Genomic DNA, 16,879 nt, shown 5'->3' on the forward strand with positions numbered 1-16,879 from the left:
ACGTGATGAATGATGCTTTTCATTCTAAAATAACAAAAGCTGCTGGGAGTGGTAGCTCACGCCTGTAATCCCAACAGTTTGGGAGGCTGAGGCAGGTGGATCACTTGAGGTTAGGAGTTCGAGACCAGCCTGGCCAACAGGGTGAAACCCCGTCTCTACTAAAAATACAAAAAATTAGCCAGGTGTGGTAGTGTGCGCCTGTAATCCCAGCTACTCAGGAGGCTGAGGCAGGAGATTCACTTGAACCTGGGAGGCAGAGGTTGCAGTGAGCTGAGATCATACCATTGCACTCTAGCCTGGGCAACAAGAGTGAAACTCTGTCTCAAAAAAAGTAAAATAAAATATAAAATAAAATAACAAAAGCATTATGGGACAAAACGGTCACCATGCTGACATTTCTACTTGGCTCATAACACACCTAAGCAGAAGGTGCATGTGCAGTCACCCACCCCCGGCACGTTCCTGCACAGGTGTGCACAGCCGCCGGCGAGAGACCCTTCAGGACACCCCCTTCCTCACCCAACCACGGCCAGGGCGGCCACCCCTACCTTTCCCCGCAGACCCGTTGTGGGCATCGCGCTCCTCTGCACAGCTGGAGCCCAGTGCGGGGGTGTCGGGGTTCTCGGGCTGTGATCTGAGAGGCTGAGAGGCCGCCGGTGAGGCGGGGTCTGAGGACTCCAGCTGCCAGGGAGGGCTATCCACGGTGGCTTTTAAGCGTTCCCTCGAACCCTCTTTCTTTGGTTTGATGAGTTTGACTAAGGCTTTGGCTCCGATCCAGTGGTTCTTCCTAGTTAGAAGTAGATGTTTAGGACATAGCCAGCCCTCCCACACACCCCCAGCGGTCCCTGGTTCCCTAACGTGGGCTGGGATGTTCTTCCCCAGTCTGGGAAGTTTGGCCACATTCACGTGGGGTTCAGGACGATGATGCTCATGACCATGGTACTCGCTTTTGGGGCTCAGGAGCTGGAACCTAATTCTCAGTTTGGCGCAGGGCTGGGGATGGTAGAAGGATGTGCATCATGACAGAAATCCACTCTAGTCTCCCAGGATGAAGGAAGTGATGCCATGCTTAATTTAGTTGGCAATTTTTCTGTCAAAAAGCCATTTCCATGAATCTCATTTTCTGCTACAGTTAATAATCAGTGAAATAAGCTGGCATTCCCCTGACTCCTCCCTTGCACTGAGCAATCTGGGTGAGGTGGAGAGGGCAGAGGAGAGTAGGCTGTTTGATTAAAAATCAGTGCATTTAAGGAGTAAGCAGTAACATCATAGCTAGCTGGACACTGAGGGCATCCTGGTGTGACATGAAGAGAACCCTGCCTGGGCTCTCACCCTGACTCTGAAACTAAATAGCACCTATTTATATTATCACTCCAGTTTCTCATCTGGGCTTCAATTTCTGTGTCAAACAAGATTCAGACCAAGGTTCTGGGCCAGGCACGGTGGCTCATGCCAATAACCCCAGCACTTTGGGAGTCCGAGGCAGGTGGATCACTTGAGGTCAGGAGTTCGAGACCAGCCTGGCCAACATGGTGAAACCCCCATCTCTACTAAAAATACAAAATTTAGCTGGGCGTGGTGGCACATGCCTGTAATCCCAGCTACTCGGGAGACTGAGGCAGGAGGATGGCTTCAACCTGGGAAGCGGAGGTTGCAGTGAGCTGAGATTGTGCCACTGCACTCCAACCTGGATGTCACAGCGAGACTGTCTCAAAGAAAACCAAAACCAAACCAAACCAAACCAAAACAAAAAGCACACACACAAAAACCAAAAACAGACTGAGGTTCGGAAATTCTGTGGTTCTGGATTCCCAGAGAGACCTCAAGGGATTTGCGGAGATTTTGACTTCAAGGCTGGGCCAGGACAATCCGAAGGGACAATTCCTTGGGTTCGGGCCGTGGACAAGGGGCAGCACTGCTAGGCTGGGCCAGCTCCACTCAGGGAGGAGCTGCTGCTCTCTGGCGAAGAGACATGTTGGTGAAGCCACCCTGAGGTTCTGTGCATCCAGAAAAATCTGCATGCGGTCCAAAGGTTCCCACATTTGAAGACCATGGGGGCTGGGCCAAGTGTGCTGCCCGAGCATCCTTTCCAAACCAGGAACATGGGTGTCCACGCCACATTTAATCCTGAGACAAAACCCTGACAAGGCAGCCCTGCCATCCTGCTTGAGTGACTCCAGGACCACGGATGCTCTGCCCCCTTCAAAGGCCCACAGCTAAATGAAGCCTGTGTCTCACTGGGGTCACCCAGCATTGGCCGCCCCTCACAGGACAAGCCAGAGTACAGAGGCAGGCGGAGAGGATTGTAAACTCTCTGATGTGGGAGACATCTGTCACAGGTGATCTGCCACACAGTGGACGGTGTGGGGCCTGCCCTAGATGGGGGCTTTCACCCTGTGCACAAAAAAGGAAGCTTTTCAGTTCTGTCTTTATGTCACTACACTTAAATCAACTCACTTCTTTGGAGGAGGATCATAGAACTTGTATTGATCCATGATTTTTTCTTCCAGCTTTTCCTTATGTCTTCGTAAGGCATTTAATTTGTCTCTGTGAATACAGGAGAAAGAAAACCTATCAATCCAGTTTTAAATCAAACAAGTGAATTTACTCATTGGCCCAGCCTGGAATCTTGTGCACCGGGGGTTGGTATTTTTCCGGGATTGGGATGAGGTTAGTCACCACCGTCATGGTCACTGAGTTTGGAATACGTGAATGGAGGCATGTGCCATGGGTTCAGGGAGCCCCATGACCCTGAGATTTACTGAAGCCCCTGGGGCCCAGCTCAAGGCAGCAAACTTCTAACAATCTGAAAACTCACGCTCGGAAGGCCCAAAGTTTCTCCTTCCAGGTTGTTCAAGACGTGGGGTGCTCCTGGGGTCAGGCAGAAGCTACTCCCCGGTGGTGAGGGGGCGGGGTTCAGGGGGTACATATTAACACCACCTGGGCACTGAGGTTGAAAAAGTCAGCTCAGCAAAGTCAGATGCGTGACTCAGGGCCGTTCCCACTCAGAAGCAAACTCAGAAGCTTTCAGGGGCCAGAAAGAGAAGTTAATGAGCACAGCAGGGCTGGAGAAACCAGGGGCCCTGGTGGGGACTGCAGTGAGCTCCTGTGCTGTCAACGCTGGCAGATGACTGCCACGGGGGAGTGAACCAGGTCACAGTGGGGCGGACCTCCCAAGAAGCCAGATGCCCAGATGATGAAGCCAAATCTCCCAATTCCTAAATATTGGAAACTGGGTCACTTTTCAAGAACTCCGCAAGGGACCAAAGAGATACCTCTTGAATCTTGGGCAGGCTCAAGCACCTCTGCTTACCGGGGAGATCTTGGCCTTCCTCATACAAACAGAAAGCTTCTGTTTGCACTTAGGGAGTCACAGGGCTGCGCCCACAGTGCATTCGGAGCAGCGCTGCCCATGGTACTGCGGACTACTGCCGACTCCTGCCTCAGTGTTGGGTGGTCTTGAGGGCCCAGACCCTTGGTTTCCTCATCTGAAAACAAGGCCTTACATGAGAGATAACAGCTCACTCTCGAAGCTGCCAAGGTCCTAACCCAACCAAGGGCTTTCCCAAGAGCACACGATGAGGTGAGCCCCTGTAACAAGCGACCTCAGCCACGCTCCACTCCCAGTCCCTTGACTCGACATCTGTGTGCTGGTGTTCTGTGCTCATGGCCGTGCTGCTGAGCCTTAAGCCTTGAGTGCTTCATGGCTGGGGATGGCCCCACAGACTCACACAAACTCCAGGGCCCGGAGCAGGCCCCAGGAAGCCTGCCAACCCGCTGGCGTGGAGTAGACACTGTCTAATGCAAAAACGTCATCAAATAATCCCCGAGTGCTCCTACACTCCTTCTAGTTAGCACCTGCCCAACCTCTGCTGGCGATTTTTATCACCAGGATTATAGAGGGCCAACTTCAGGGTCATTTCCACCCCACAATTACTGTGTGCTTTTACATACAAACCATCCTCCCGAAGGTGGCACGCCAGCCCTAGACACGTAGGTGAAGCCAACAGAATAACAAAGGGGCATCGTTACATCAGAGAGCTGGGACAGCACCCTGGTGTTCACTGTGACCACAGTGATCACATCCCACCACAAGCACGTCCCTTCTTGCCTTCCCCATACTGATGCCAGCACACCCATGCCTGCCTGGACAGCAATACCAGCCATTCCCGATCACGTGGAAGGACAGCCCAACCACCATGGCTAGGATCCAGAAACCACTCTAGATTCTTGATTCCTCGACTTCTGAACCACGAGATTCCTGGCACCAGGGTTCGTCCTCTTGCCCTCTATTTCTGGAAGCTTCTCTGGCCCTGCTAGAGTAGTATATCTTCCAAAACAACTCCAGGAATCCAACATCTTTAGCTGGACATGGAAGCTACCATAGCTGAGTGTACACCTCCTTTTCCAGCCTTCTCTTCAGATGCCCCCTGCATATTGCCTGCACTTAAGACCACCTGCCACAGCTCACCTTCTTGTCCTCACCTGCCACGGTCCACCTTTCTGTCCCCTCACCTGCCACGGTCCACCTTCCTGTCCCCTCACCTGCCATGGTCCACCTTTCTGTCCTCACCTGCCATGGCCTACCTCCCATGGGCCTCCCCCAGGCCCTCCGGGGTAGCTGTGGACTTCGACTCCCCCTGTGTTTTTTTCCACGCTTCATGTAACCCTTCACATCTGGCTGGTAACGGACAAAGCTTTGTTCACATCTGAACTCCCCTACTGGTTCCTGGCTACCAGGGAACTGGTTCTGTACACCTCACAGGGCCCACGCTTAAACCACCACCTCGTAAATACCAGCTGAGTGAGGCCACAAGCCCACTTCCCTCCATCCAGGGGGACATGGACAAGTGCACAGCACTCATTCCCAGCCTTCAGTTTGAATTCTCCCTGAGATACTTCAGTGTTCTCATGATTTTTTAAAGTGAATTTAATTCTAGGAGCAGAGAAAAGAAGCTTCTGGTGGTGGAAAGCACCTCTGAAAGAGCAAACAAAAGCCAACTGCCATCACCTCTAGAAACTGAGAACATTCCAGGAAACTAAGGGAAGTCCACGCTGGTAACCGGTCTGTTCCCTGCCTTCAGGATCCCAATGGGCCCAGAGGGTCCTCTTTGCAAGGGAAGCCAGGACGTCCAGAGACTGAGAACGTGTAACTGTGGTGAGGGTGTAGAGAGGGGTTCAGGGACTCCCTGCTTACATGTACTGCTTCTGCTCCTCATGGTACTGCTCCTTGTTCTCCATGTTCTGCTCTAGAAGCATCTGGTTCTGCTGGCTCAACAGCTGGATCTGGCTCAGGAGGTGATGATTTTCTTCCTCCAAGTTCCCCTTGAGACGGGAGAGCAGCTAGAACACAGACCAACAGCATCTCAGACACCACGTGACCAAGTGATCCCACTGTTGGGAACCTAGCTTCCAAAGGAAGAAGGACACTGCACAAAGATGTTCAACGCAGTATAATCTACAGCAGTGGAAACGTGGAAAGGGTCAAACAGCCAATGACGTGGGAATGGCTGAGTTCCCTCTGTCCAATCCAGATGTCTATGGCAACATGTGGCTACTGAGCAGTAAAATGCAGCTACTCTGAATCATGATGCACAAGTGCAAAATATGCAACAGATTTTGAAGGCTTAATACAAATAAAAAGAACATGAAAAATCTCATCAATAATGTTTTTGTTTGTTTCTTTTGAGACAGAGTTTTGCTCTTGTTGCTCAGGCTAGAGTGGAGTGGCATGATCTCGGCTCACTGCAACCTCCGCCTCCCGGGTTCAAGCGATTCTCCTGCCTCAGCCTCCTGAGTCTCAGCTGGGAATTACAGGCGCCTGCCACCATGCCCAGCTAATTTTTTGTATTTTTAGCAGAGAGAGGGTTTCATCTTGTTGGCCAGGCTGGTCTCGAACTCCTGACCTCAGGTGATCCACCTGCTTTGGCCTCCCAAAGTGCTGGGATTACAGGCGTGAGCCGCCGTGCCCGCCCTGAAGTCTGCCAACTTCTGTTCTAGAGTATAATTGGGGTGCAATGGGAAAATCACAAGCTTTGGATTCCAATGCACGACTCTGAGAAAGGAGGATGGGCTCATGGGGCCACCGTAAAGATTAACACAGAGGAGAACACAGCAAAATGCCTGGCACACTGCAGATGGGAAACACAGGCTGTCCCCTCCTCTTCACCCCATTAGCAATTATAACTCTGACTTCACCATTAAGAGAAAAACCAAAATTCTCCCTGTTTTTAATATAATTATACATAATTTATGCACACAGTGAGAAGAACTGGAAGGGAAAAGGTGAGGCTATGGCATTTTTTCACTAAAAATACTTCTGTGATTGCCACTGCTATATTGCTTGGGCAACAATGAAAACAAATACCATAATAAAGCATTAGTCTCCCCAGTGTAGAGAACTGCATGAGGCTTGGGAGTCAGGCACATCACAAACGTGGGAAGTCAGCGGTCTGTAGGGTGAAAGGCCGTCCCTGGAAACTCAGCTTTGGCCCAATGGAAAGACCCTGTGTGGCCAGGGGGTCCCAGGAAACCAAGCCGGCTGGGCCCCACCCTTCAGCCCAAGTCCACGATCCTGAGGGCCAGTGCATCCCAGTAACAATGGGGGAGCTGCTCTTCCACCTCATTAGATGCCGGACAACAAACCAACCCAATGTAAGGCATAAGGGCTCCTGGAGAGAGGAGGGGTGGAAGGAGCGGAAAGCCCGGCTCCGAGCACAGCCATGCCCTCATCACTTCACTCATGCTGCTTCGCTTCTGCCACAGGGTGAACCACGTCCCCAAAATTCATACAGTGAAGCCCTAAGCCCCAGTCCCTAGCATGGGACTGCATTTGGAGACAGGGCTCATAAAGAGACCATTAAGTTAAAATGAGGCTGCGGTGAGGGTGGGCTCTGATCTGATCTGACTGATGTCCTTTCAAGAAAAGGAAATTTTGACACACAGATACTGGGAATGAGCCCACAGAGAGAAAAGGGCACTGCCTGCAAGCCAGAGACAGACCTTGGGAGAAACCAGCCCTGCCGGTTCACGGATCATGGATGTCCAGCCTCCCAAGCGGGATAAACCCACTTCTGCTGCTTAAGCCACCTGGCTTGTGGTCTTTTGCTCCTCCAGCCCAGGGAGACGAACATGGCTTCCATCTGCTGCCTGTTTGGGGAAACTGGTTTGTGCTGGATCTGGAGTTCCGCTGAACCCCTTCCCAGAAGCCACCATCCCGGCCACAGCCCTTCCCTTGTCCCCTCTCATGACCTGTGCTCCACCCTGAGTGAACCATCAGCATCTTCCAAAAGGCCTCCCCATCCATTTCTGTGCAAATCAGTCCTTCCCATGCAAAGCCTACCACACGTGTCCAGCTCTTGCCAGTCCTTCACTTCACCACAAGTGTGACCTTTTCCACAGGGCCTGCCTTGCAGCCCCTGACCTGAAGCCTCCTGGAAAATCCTGACGCATCTGCCTGTGACAGCACAGCCCCCGGGGGCAAGGATTCCACAGGCAGTGCCGTGGCCTTTGCCTCCATCCTGCCTCCACTCCCATGGGGCCCTCAGGGTCCCAGGGTCTCTCATTCTCAGGGGGCAGCATGAGATCCGGGTGGGTGCACCCTGCGCCTCGGTTCCTCATTTGTGATGTCTCACAAGGCTACCGAGGGGTCTGGGCAAAAGGCGTCTGAGACTGTTTCTCGATAAAAGAACAAACCTTGTCCTGAGGTGCCAGCTGTCCCTGGGGCTGTCTAGGAGGTGCGGTGAGACCTATGTGCTCCTCCCTGCCAGACCTGCCTCATCAGCCTTCCGTGTGCTGGGGTCTGTTAAGATCTCATCTGGAGAGGGTCTTGCTGCTTGAGACCATTTCCAACCTTGTGTACTAGAAGGGAGGGCTCTGGAAGCCGGGGCCTCCTGAGTGAGCTCCGTCCCAGAGGCAGCCACACCCCCAAAAGGAGCAAATTCACACCACTTCTCTAGAACAGTGTGACTACTGAACTGAAGAGATGTAGGAAGACAGCGTAGACACGGCCAAGAGGATTGACATAAAACATCATCAACCGTCCCTACCAGGCCTCTCCCAACCCTGCAAAAGGCAATGGTCAGACGGGTGTTTTCGTATACAGTCCCACCAGAAGCCGCACTGACCCCGCCAGCACCTCTGGCTTCGCCACAGCCTCTGTGCCACCTCCACACATTTGTGTCTTTGAGCACAAATGCCCATGAGGACCCCTCACAGCCTGGCTGAGTCCTGGGTTGTCCCCGACGCGGGCCTCACCTCGCAGTGGTTGTCCAACTTGGTCAGCGAGATGTCCATGGTCTGGTGCTGCTCCTTCAGCTCGTCAAAGCGGGCCTGCCAGCGGTTGAGCTCCAGCTGCGAGTTGTTCAGTGAGGTTTTCAGCTCCTTGGTGTGGGCGTGCAGCTCCTCGTACTCCCCCTTCAGCTGGTGGTGCAGGAAATTGACCCTGGAGGGGAAGAGTCACAGGGCAAAGGGGCTGAAGAGCCTGCCAAACAGGTATCGGCCCAGAGGCCTGGGCTATGTCCCAGCTCTGACAGTGGCAGGCTGTGCAACCTTAAACAAAATCACAGCCTCTCTGGGCCTTTTTATTTTTTCCCCACGTGTAAAATGAGGAGCTTAAACAAAACTGTCCATCAGCAAACTGTGTTCTTTGGGGTTCCATGAGGGTACCCTTGATGCCACCACACTGAGCCTACAGGGAGACTGAGCAGGCAAGCTCATATACCTGTTTCAACATAGCATCACTGCTATGATCTCTTCTATGCTACAGCTGTGGTATCTGTGTACACTTGAAAAATAGGATTCTGCTGTTTAAAAAATGTTTAAACCACTGAACTAGAACATTTTTGCTCTAAAATTCTATGTCTCTGCCCAGTTCTTCTTCCCAATTCCAAGCCGCTTTCTAATTTCACCTCCTGAGATAAAGTGTGAGATGGTGTGTATTATGTAAATCTACTAAAATTGCCAAAATCAAAACAACTATTATCCAACTGGGAGTTCCCTGGAGATTTATATCAGAAAGCTCAAATTACCAGGGTCTTGTGGACTTGATTTGGACATAGACGTGTCTTATTTGGCCTGCACAATTTTACTTTTTAAAAACAAATTAGTTGGCCGCGTATGGTGGCTCATGCCTGTAATCCCAACACTCTGGGAGGCTGAGGAGGGAGGATCGCTTGAGGCCACTTCCACACCAGCCTAGGCAACATAGTGAAACCCCCATCTCTGCAAAAAGTAGAAAAAAGTTACTGGGAACCTGGGAGGCGGAGGTTGCAGTGAGCCGAGATCACGCCACTGCACTCCAGCCTGGCGACAGAGCGAGACTCCGTCTCAAAAAAAAAAAAAAAAAAAAAAAACCTTGCCAGGCATAGTGATGCACACCTGTGCTCCCAGCTACTTGGGAGGCTGGGCTGGGAGGATCACTTAAGCCCGGGGGTTGAGGCCACAGTGAGTCGTGATCATGCCACTCCAGCCTCAGCGGCTGAACAAGATCCCATTTCAAAAAAAAAAAAAAAAAAATTAGTTGCCAACATTAAAAAATTTGAAGTTTACATCAACATCCAAACATTCAGGTTCTCTTAAAATGTAAGAAACAAAAGGCTGACCCGGCAGTCCCGGGCCTGCCTCCAGCTGGTGGCCTTTGCTGGAGCCGATTCTTTGCTGCCCTTTTAGATAAGGTGCATTCTCCGTTCTACGGTCTGTGGTCTATGTCTGGCACTGTTTTACCCATGTGCTTGATTTGCCTGGAGAGCCAAGGTATCTGAGTTTCTAACCCCCTGTACACACTCATTCAAGTATGTGGGAGGAGGAAGAATTTCGTATGGTCAAGCCTTTGCAATGAGACAGGACCTGGTTTCCATCCTGACTCTGCTATTCACTAGAAACACTGACTTGGAACAAGTTATTTAATCTCTCTCAACCTGTTTCCTCATCTGTTTAAAGAAAAGTCAAAAAGATATAATAATAGTATAGTCGATTCTTATTATATGTGGTAGTCATATTCTATAAAGTTGCTGTCAACACTGAATGAGTGAACAGCGAAGCATCCAGCCTAGGGAAAAAACATAAAATTAGGTTCCTGGGAGCCTCTGGTCACATTTTTGTTACTTGATCAATACATAACCTTGTTTTATGTGGGTTTCTGTTTAAAGATACCTTATGTAACATACTCACAGCCAAGAGCACTATAACTCATGCCTGAACAAAGCTTATCTAAGACTTTTTTCTCTGTAAGGCACATCACAGCCACCTTCTGCTTAGGGACATGAAACAGCACTCCAGTACTACAATTGTGGGTCATTTTAAACAGCAAAGTCACTTCCCGAAAGCACAAAATATGAAAACCGTAGCACTGAAGAGATTCTGAAAGGGACGTGTGTTTGTAGTAGGAGCTGAAAGAAGAAGGCAGCGTGTTGCTTGCTGTGCGCCCTCAGTTGGGAACACGCACATCCAGTAACTCCCACATTTCACCACTCGGTACGGGTCCACGAAAGCTCCACGGAGACTGCTCTTGGGGTGGCAAATAAAACTTTAGCAAGTAGGTGGATTCACAAATAGGGGCTCTGTGAATCATGAGGAATCTGCAGCTTCTCCTTCATGAGCATGAGGCGGGCTTATGCCAGATGATGAATTCACCTGTGCCTGATGCAATCCTCACAAGGGTCGGAGATGGCGGGGGGAGAACCACCCAACTCAGATGATGCACCATCTCCAGGTGTCACCTGAGTGTTCGCATGCCAGCAACCAGCTAGGGTTACCCTTTAGCTTATTTTACCCACCCAGCTGTTCACATAGCAAGGGATAAAAATCCACCATTGCCAGGGGACTCGACCTTCTCAGTGGTTGCTATGCAAGGAGGGTCTGAACAGAATCTGGGGTGCTGAATGCCGCTGTGTGCAGGGCTGGGCGCCGGCGCTCACCTGTCCAGTTCGCCCCGCAGCCTCTGGTTCTCGCCCACGGCAAGGGCGTTTGTTCTCTGCTCCTGCTGCAGCGCCTCCCGCTCCATGGTCAAGACCTTCTCCCGCTCCTCCAGCTCCGCCTTGCGCTTCAGCATGTCACCGTGTCTGTTGGAGGGAAACACCTCCTGTGAGTGTGGCCAGGGCCTTCTTTTCCTACAGGTAACTCACACCCCAGAGGATCTGCGTGTCTCCTGTGAGAAAATGGGATTCCTCTGGAGATTCTCTCTGCAGAAGTGAGGGGCATGGGGCAGGCGGGGAGTGCAGCCACTGGGAGCCATGTCCGGGCCAGTACCGTGCCCCGGAGCCCAGAATCCTCTTCCTCCAGCCCGATCTGTCTCCACAGTCCCTCCATGCCCTGATAAAGCAGTCCCTCTTCCTTTAGCCAACTGACAACGCGATGACTACATTTTCTGAGCTCCATGCCCTTCTCTTTTAGGGAATTATAAATAAGCACAAATAAATCTAACAAACCATAAAACAAACAGTAGAATTCCACCGCACATCACAGCTAATCCCACCCTCTAAGGGCTGGAGAAGCCTCTCCCTCTCCCCTTCGTGCTTGCATCCACTTTTTCTTAGTCTGGCCTCCCCCAGAGCACAGAGGCTCACCCAGAAGCTGCCAGGGACTAGCTGTCACATACACACAGCAGCTCTCCTCCGCCCCTCAGCCACAGTCCTCACCTTCCCCGCAACTTTCTCCCTACCCTCCAGGCTCTAATCTTCTCCAGGCTCTAATCTATCTTTGTTGGCTGCACTGGCCGTCTCTGGGGGGGCAGAGTACAATGATGCAGGCCCCATAGGCCCTGGCCCCTCCCTCTTCCAGCCTGTTTCAACCTCATGTGTTTACGCGTGACCCAGGATCTCCTAGCAGACTGGAAGTGTTGAGAAGTCTGAGGCATGGTCTCCTGATCTTCCCCATTGAGACAAATTCTTCTCTACAGACCCCTTCCTGAGTGTCTCACACCCAAAGACAATCTGACAGAGACTAGCCAGTGTCCCTGGGGTTTCCAGCCTTTCTCTTCAGGACTCCATTGCACCTTGTTGGAAAAGCACATTAATCAAGCACGTCTCTAACCATTAGCAATGACCCAACTGTAGGGCAGAAACTTTATAAGCCTTGCTCATCACTGAATCCCCGTGTGAGGAATGACACGTAGTGAATACTTGTTAGAGCAATGAGTGAGTGGGCGTCTCTGATTTAAAAGTGTCAAATGAGAAGAGAGAACCATCATCCTTGCGTGCCATGTACCTACACTCCTAAACCTGTAGTCCTGCTGCAGACACACCAAGGGGGCCTCCAGTCATCTGTCCAACCAGCAAAAACCACTGAGTAACCACCACATGCTGTATTGAGCAAGGACCTGCAGGGAAAACAACAGTCCAAACTCCACCTGCCAAAATCTTTGCCCTCTGAATGCACATTAAGAATACAATAAGGGGGCCAGGTGCGGTGGCTCATGCCTGGAATCCCAGCACTTTGGGAGGCCGAGGCCGGTGGATCACTTGAGGTCAGGAGTTCAAAACCAGCCTGGCCAACATGGTGAAATCCCGTCTCTACTAAAAAATACAAAAATTAGCCAGGTGTGGTAGTGCATGCCTGTAGTCCCAGCTACCTGAGAGGCTGAGGTAGGATTGCTTGAACCCAGGAGGTGGAGGCTGCTGTGAGCCAAGATCACTCCACTGCACTCCAGCCTGGGCGACAGATTGAGACTCCATCTCAAAATAAATAAATAAATAAACAATACGGCATTATTTAACATAACATAACATAACATAACATAACATAACATAACATAACATAACATAACATAACACTAAGAATAAGGCACACAAGTGCCTGATGAGTGCTGGGCATCATGCTGGTATCAGACGGACACAAATGCTTCATTAGTTTGTCAACTGGGTGCAACTCCTACCACGTCTAGACACAGCACCACGTACACAATAAATGTTACACAAATAACAAGATGGGTGGGGGAAGATGAGGGAGAGATTAAAGTGCCAAGAGGCAGCAGATGCTACTTTAGGCCGGAAGGAGTAGTCTTACAGTTTCAGATGCCTCAACAGCCCCTGAAGGATGGAGATCTGGATGGATAAAAGGGGTGAAGAACTCCAGACAGAGACAAAAAGGGAGCACTTGGGAAGTGAATAAATGAATGTCGTCACCACTCACGAACCCACAAGCATCATCAGTGCCCACACAAGGCTTTTGTGACTCATGACATTTGCGCTCCTGACTGTGGAGATGTCCTCCCCACTCCCACCTTGAAGAACCAATGATCACTTAGCCATGTTGTTGAGGCTGCTTCAAAGGAAACAGCATCAGCAGGGCCACTTCCCAGGCAAAGGAAAGTGGATCTTGCTCCCTCTGTTGTACTCCAAGTATCTGAGAGCCTCTCTTTAGCCACATCTCTCTCATGCATCATATCCAGGTACACATCACACCTGCCCCTCAGACTCTGGAGAGCAGCATCCTACCTCTCCTAGCCCTCCCAGGATCCTGCCATGCTCTGTGCTGGTGCCTGGTACCATCACTGATTAGCAGGAGGCAGAATCCCAGCCCAGGTTGGCTGACTTAATGAATACAAAACCCAAGACCACAAACCGTCAAGAGTGCAAAATTAAGATGTCTGCATTTCAATGTATGTAAGTTTTACCTGTAAAAAATGGGGCATGGGGGTGGAGAATGGGAGGTGCACATGAAATGAGAACCGCAGGACATAAATGACTGTAGAGGGCGCATGACACGTACACAAGAGTTTCACTATATGATTCTGCTTACTTTCTATATGTTTGGAAGTTTCCATAATTAAAGGTTAAAAATGAAAACAAGCAAGACCTTGATATGAAAGAGCTGGGAGGCCAGAGAAGGCACACCCCTACAAACGGAGCCATGGAGAATTCCCTCCTTATTTCTGTTTTGGGGAGAAAAGAGAGAAGAAGAGAACCCTTAGGGATCAGGGCCCCAAAGGCCCACTGGAAGTAGTAGAGGCACCCCCTTCTCCACACAGAACCCCTTCTTGCTAATGTCTCCAGTTGCACAAATTCCAAATTGCTGAAGGTAACGTTTTATTTCCTTCCCTTTGGGAAAGCTCAGGTGCCCCAACAATGGGAAGCAGACGGACAAGAGATTTCCTGCAGGGGAGGGCCGGGGAAGTCTTGGTCCTCTGGGTAGCCTGACAGTCTCCCCAGGCCTGGCCCAAGGCCCCGCTGCAGGCCTAACCAGGGGCCCCACCTCCACCATCCTTCACCTCCCTACACACCCTGCCTCTCCCTTGGGCCCTGCCCACTTCCCCAAGGCCCTGTATCTCCTCCAAGCTCTACCCCTCTCCTGAGACCCCGCCTCTCCTCCAGGCTCTACCTCTCCTCCAGGCTCCACCCCCATCAGGAGGCCCCGCCTCTCCTCCAGGCTCCACCCATCTCCCCCAGGCCCCGCCTTTCCTACAGGTCCCACCTATCTCCCCCAGACCCCGCCTCTCCTCCAGGCTCCACCTCTCTCTGCTGGCCCGACCTCTCCTCCAGGCTCCATCACTCTCCCTCAAGCCCCACCTTTCCCACAGGTCCCACCCATCTCCTCCAGGTCCTCTCCATCTTTCCTACAGGCTCCACCCATTTCCCCCAGGCCCCGCCTCTCCCCCAGGTCCCACCCATCTACCCCAGGCCCTACCTTTCACCCTGGACCTGCCTCTCCTCCGGACTCTACCCCTCCCCAGGTCCCCTTCCTTCCCCAGGCCCCACCTCTCCCCGAGCTCCTTGTGCTCCAGCTCCAGGTTCCGATGCAGTGTCTTCAGGCAGCTGTGCTGGCGGATGAGAGCCTCGTACTCAGCCGATTGCCGCTCGTGCAGCGTGCCCAGGTGCTCGTGGTCCTGCAGCAGGGCCTCGTAGGCCGCTGTAAGCTGCTCCTGCTGCCTCTGCAGGCTCTCGTTCTCCGTCTCCTTGGCTGTATGGTGGTTCTGAAGCAGCGCGTACTGCGCGGTGAGCGCGGCACTCTGGGAGCTCAGTGTGGAGTTCTCCACCTGCCGAGAGGGAGAAGCGCGGTGTGGCGCAGGCCCCACAGTCAGCGAGGAGGGCTGGGGAGCAGGTCAAGTGCTCCAGCAGACACGAAAATAGAGCCGGGACCTTCAGGGCAGAAGACCCAGAGGGTACCCAGGACGGCTGTTCCAGAACTTAAGGAACTGCTGTGGGAAGGGGACTAAACCACATAGACGGGCACTCAGAGGGTGCTTCAGTCCTGAACCACTGGCCACAAATGCGAGCTGCTGGGGCAGATGATGTCCTTTTCCTGGATAACTCCCTTGGGTGCTGTGCCCTCTTTGATACTTTTTTAAAAACCTCTTTTCAGCTGGCTGTGGTGGCCCAGGCCTGTAATCCCAGGACTTTGGGAAGCAGAAGCAGGAGCACCACTTGAACCAAATAATTCAAGACCAGCCTGAGCAACATAGTGCGACCCCATCTCTACCAACAAACAAACAAACAAAAGGTGTTTTTAACTTAGCTGGGCATGGTGTTGTATGCCTATAGTCCCAGCTGCTTGGGAGGCTGAGGCAGGAGGATTGCTTGAGCCCAGGAGTTGGAGGTTATAGTGAGCTATGATTGCAGCACTGCACTCCAGCCTGGGTGACAGAGTGAAACCCTGTCTCTTACAATGAAAATAAAACCTATATTCTAGATTAATTTATTTTTTTTTTTTTGAGATGGAGTCTCGCTCTGTCGCCCAGGCTGGAGTGCAGTGGCCAGATCTCAGCTCACTGCAAGCTCCGCCTCCCAGGTTCACGCCATTCTCCTGGCTCAGCCTCCCGAGTAGCTGGGACTACAGGCGCCCGCCACCTCGCCCGGCTAGTTTTTTGTATTTTTTAGTAGAGACGGGGTTTCACCGTGTTAGCCAGGATGGTCTCAATCTCTTGACCTCGTGATCCACCTGTCTCGGCCTCCCAAAGTGCTGGGATTACAGGCTTGAGCCACCGCACCCGGCCAAAACCTATATTCTAGAACAAGTAGACAGAAAATCTGTAAATAAGGCTATAGAATACCTGAACAATACTATCAACCTATTTAACATAATTGATATTTGTATACCTCTGCATCCAATGACATCCAAAATCACCAGAAACTGAAGAGAAGGGAATAGTTCCCAAATTATTTTGTGAAGCCAGAATTACCCTGATATTAAAACCAGATTAAGACTGTAAGAAAAATCCAAAATAGTAAGTCAATATACTATTTTCTTGTTAGCAGAACAAATTCCAATTTCTTTGCCAAACAGTCTCCTGTTGATTGTCCTTGCCCCATAAGTTACATATTTTCAAAGTTTTCTCAGAAACTGCAATAAAAGGCCAGGTGTGGTGGCTCACACCTGTAATCCCAGCACTTTGGGAGGCGAGGCGGGTGGATCATTTGAGGTCAGGAGTTCGAGACCAGCCTGGCTAACTTAATGAAATCCCATCTCTACTAAAAATACAAAAATTAGCCAAGGCACAAGAATCACTTGAACCTGGGAGGCAGAGGCCGCAGTGAGTCAAGATCGCACCACTGCACTCCAGCTTGGGTGACAGAGTGAGACTCCCATCTCAAAAACAAACAAACAAAACCTGCAATAAATAAATAATTTTCCCACAGTCTACAAGCAATAAATGAAAACAAGCATCTGAAGTGGCACACAATCCTAGTTCTACTTGATGCTCTCAACAGTCTGGGAGCCTCTTCATATCCCACACTTCCCTCTTAGAGATTAAAAATTTACATTAGCTTAAAAAGAAAGAGTTCTGCCAGGTTCTACAGTAAAGAAATCTACAGTAAAGAAATTTCTACAGTAAAGAAATCTGGTTAACTCTGTTAAACCAAGCTTAATCCCAAAACCTCTTTTCCAAGTCAGTCCTAATAACACCTCAAGGAAAAGACTGGAAAACATGCACAAGAATGCAAGT

General features: G+C 51.0%; 1 protein-coding gene across 2 annotated transcripts in view; it reads right to left on the reverse strand.

Moving 5' to 3' along the window:
* The window catches only part of CCDC88C (coiled-coil domain containing 88C), a 148,302-nt gene that overhangs the window by 17,645 nt on the left and 113,778 nt on the right, over positions 1 to 16,879 (reverse strand). For both annotated transcript variants that reach the window (XM_030930084.1, XM_030930083.1), the window contains exons 20-25: positions 14,694 to 14,971; positions 10,917 to 11,060; positions 8,257 to 8,443; positions 5,198 to 5,343; positions 2,458 to 2,547; positions 549 to 787 (exon numbers count right to left, since the gene is read on the reverse strand). In XM_030930084.1, coding sequence (XP_030785944.1) covers positions 549 to 787; positions 2,458 to 2,547; positions 5,198 to 5,343; positions 8,257 to 8,443; positions 10,917 to 11,060; positions 14,694 to 14,971 — 1,084 coding nt within the window. The remainder of the gene's footprint in view (positions 1 to 548; positions 788 to 2,457; positions 2,548 to 5,197; positions 5,344 to 8,256; positions 8,444 to 10,916; positions 11,061 to 14,693; positions 14,972 to 16,879) is intronic.

The sequence above is a fragment of the Rhinopithecus roxellana genome, chromosome 5 (assembly GCF_007565055.1).
Source record: "Rhinopithecus roxellana isolate Shanxi Qingling chromosome 5, ASM756505v1, whole genome shotgun sequence".
Classification (NCBI taxonomy): domain Eukaryota; kingdom Metazoa; phylum Chordata; class Mammalia; order Primates; family Cercopithecidae; genus Rhinopithecus; species Rhinopithecus roxellana.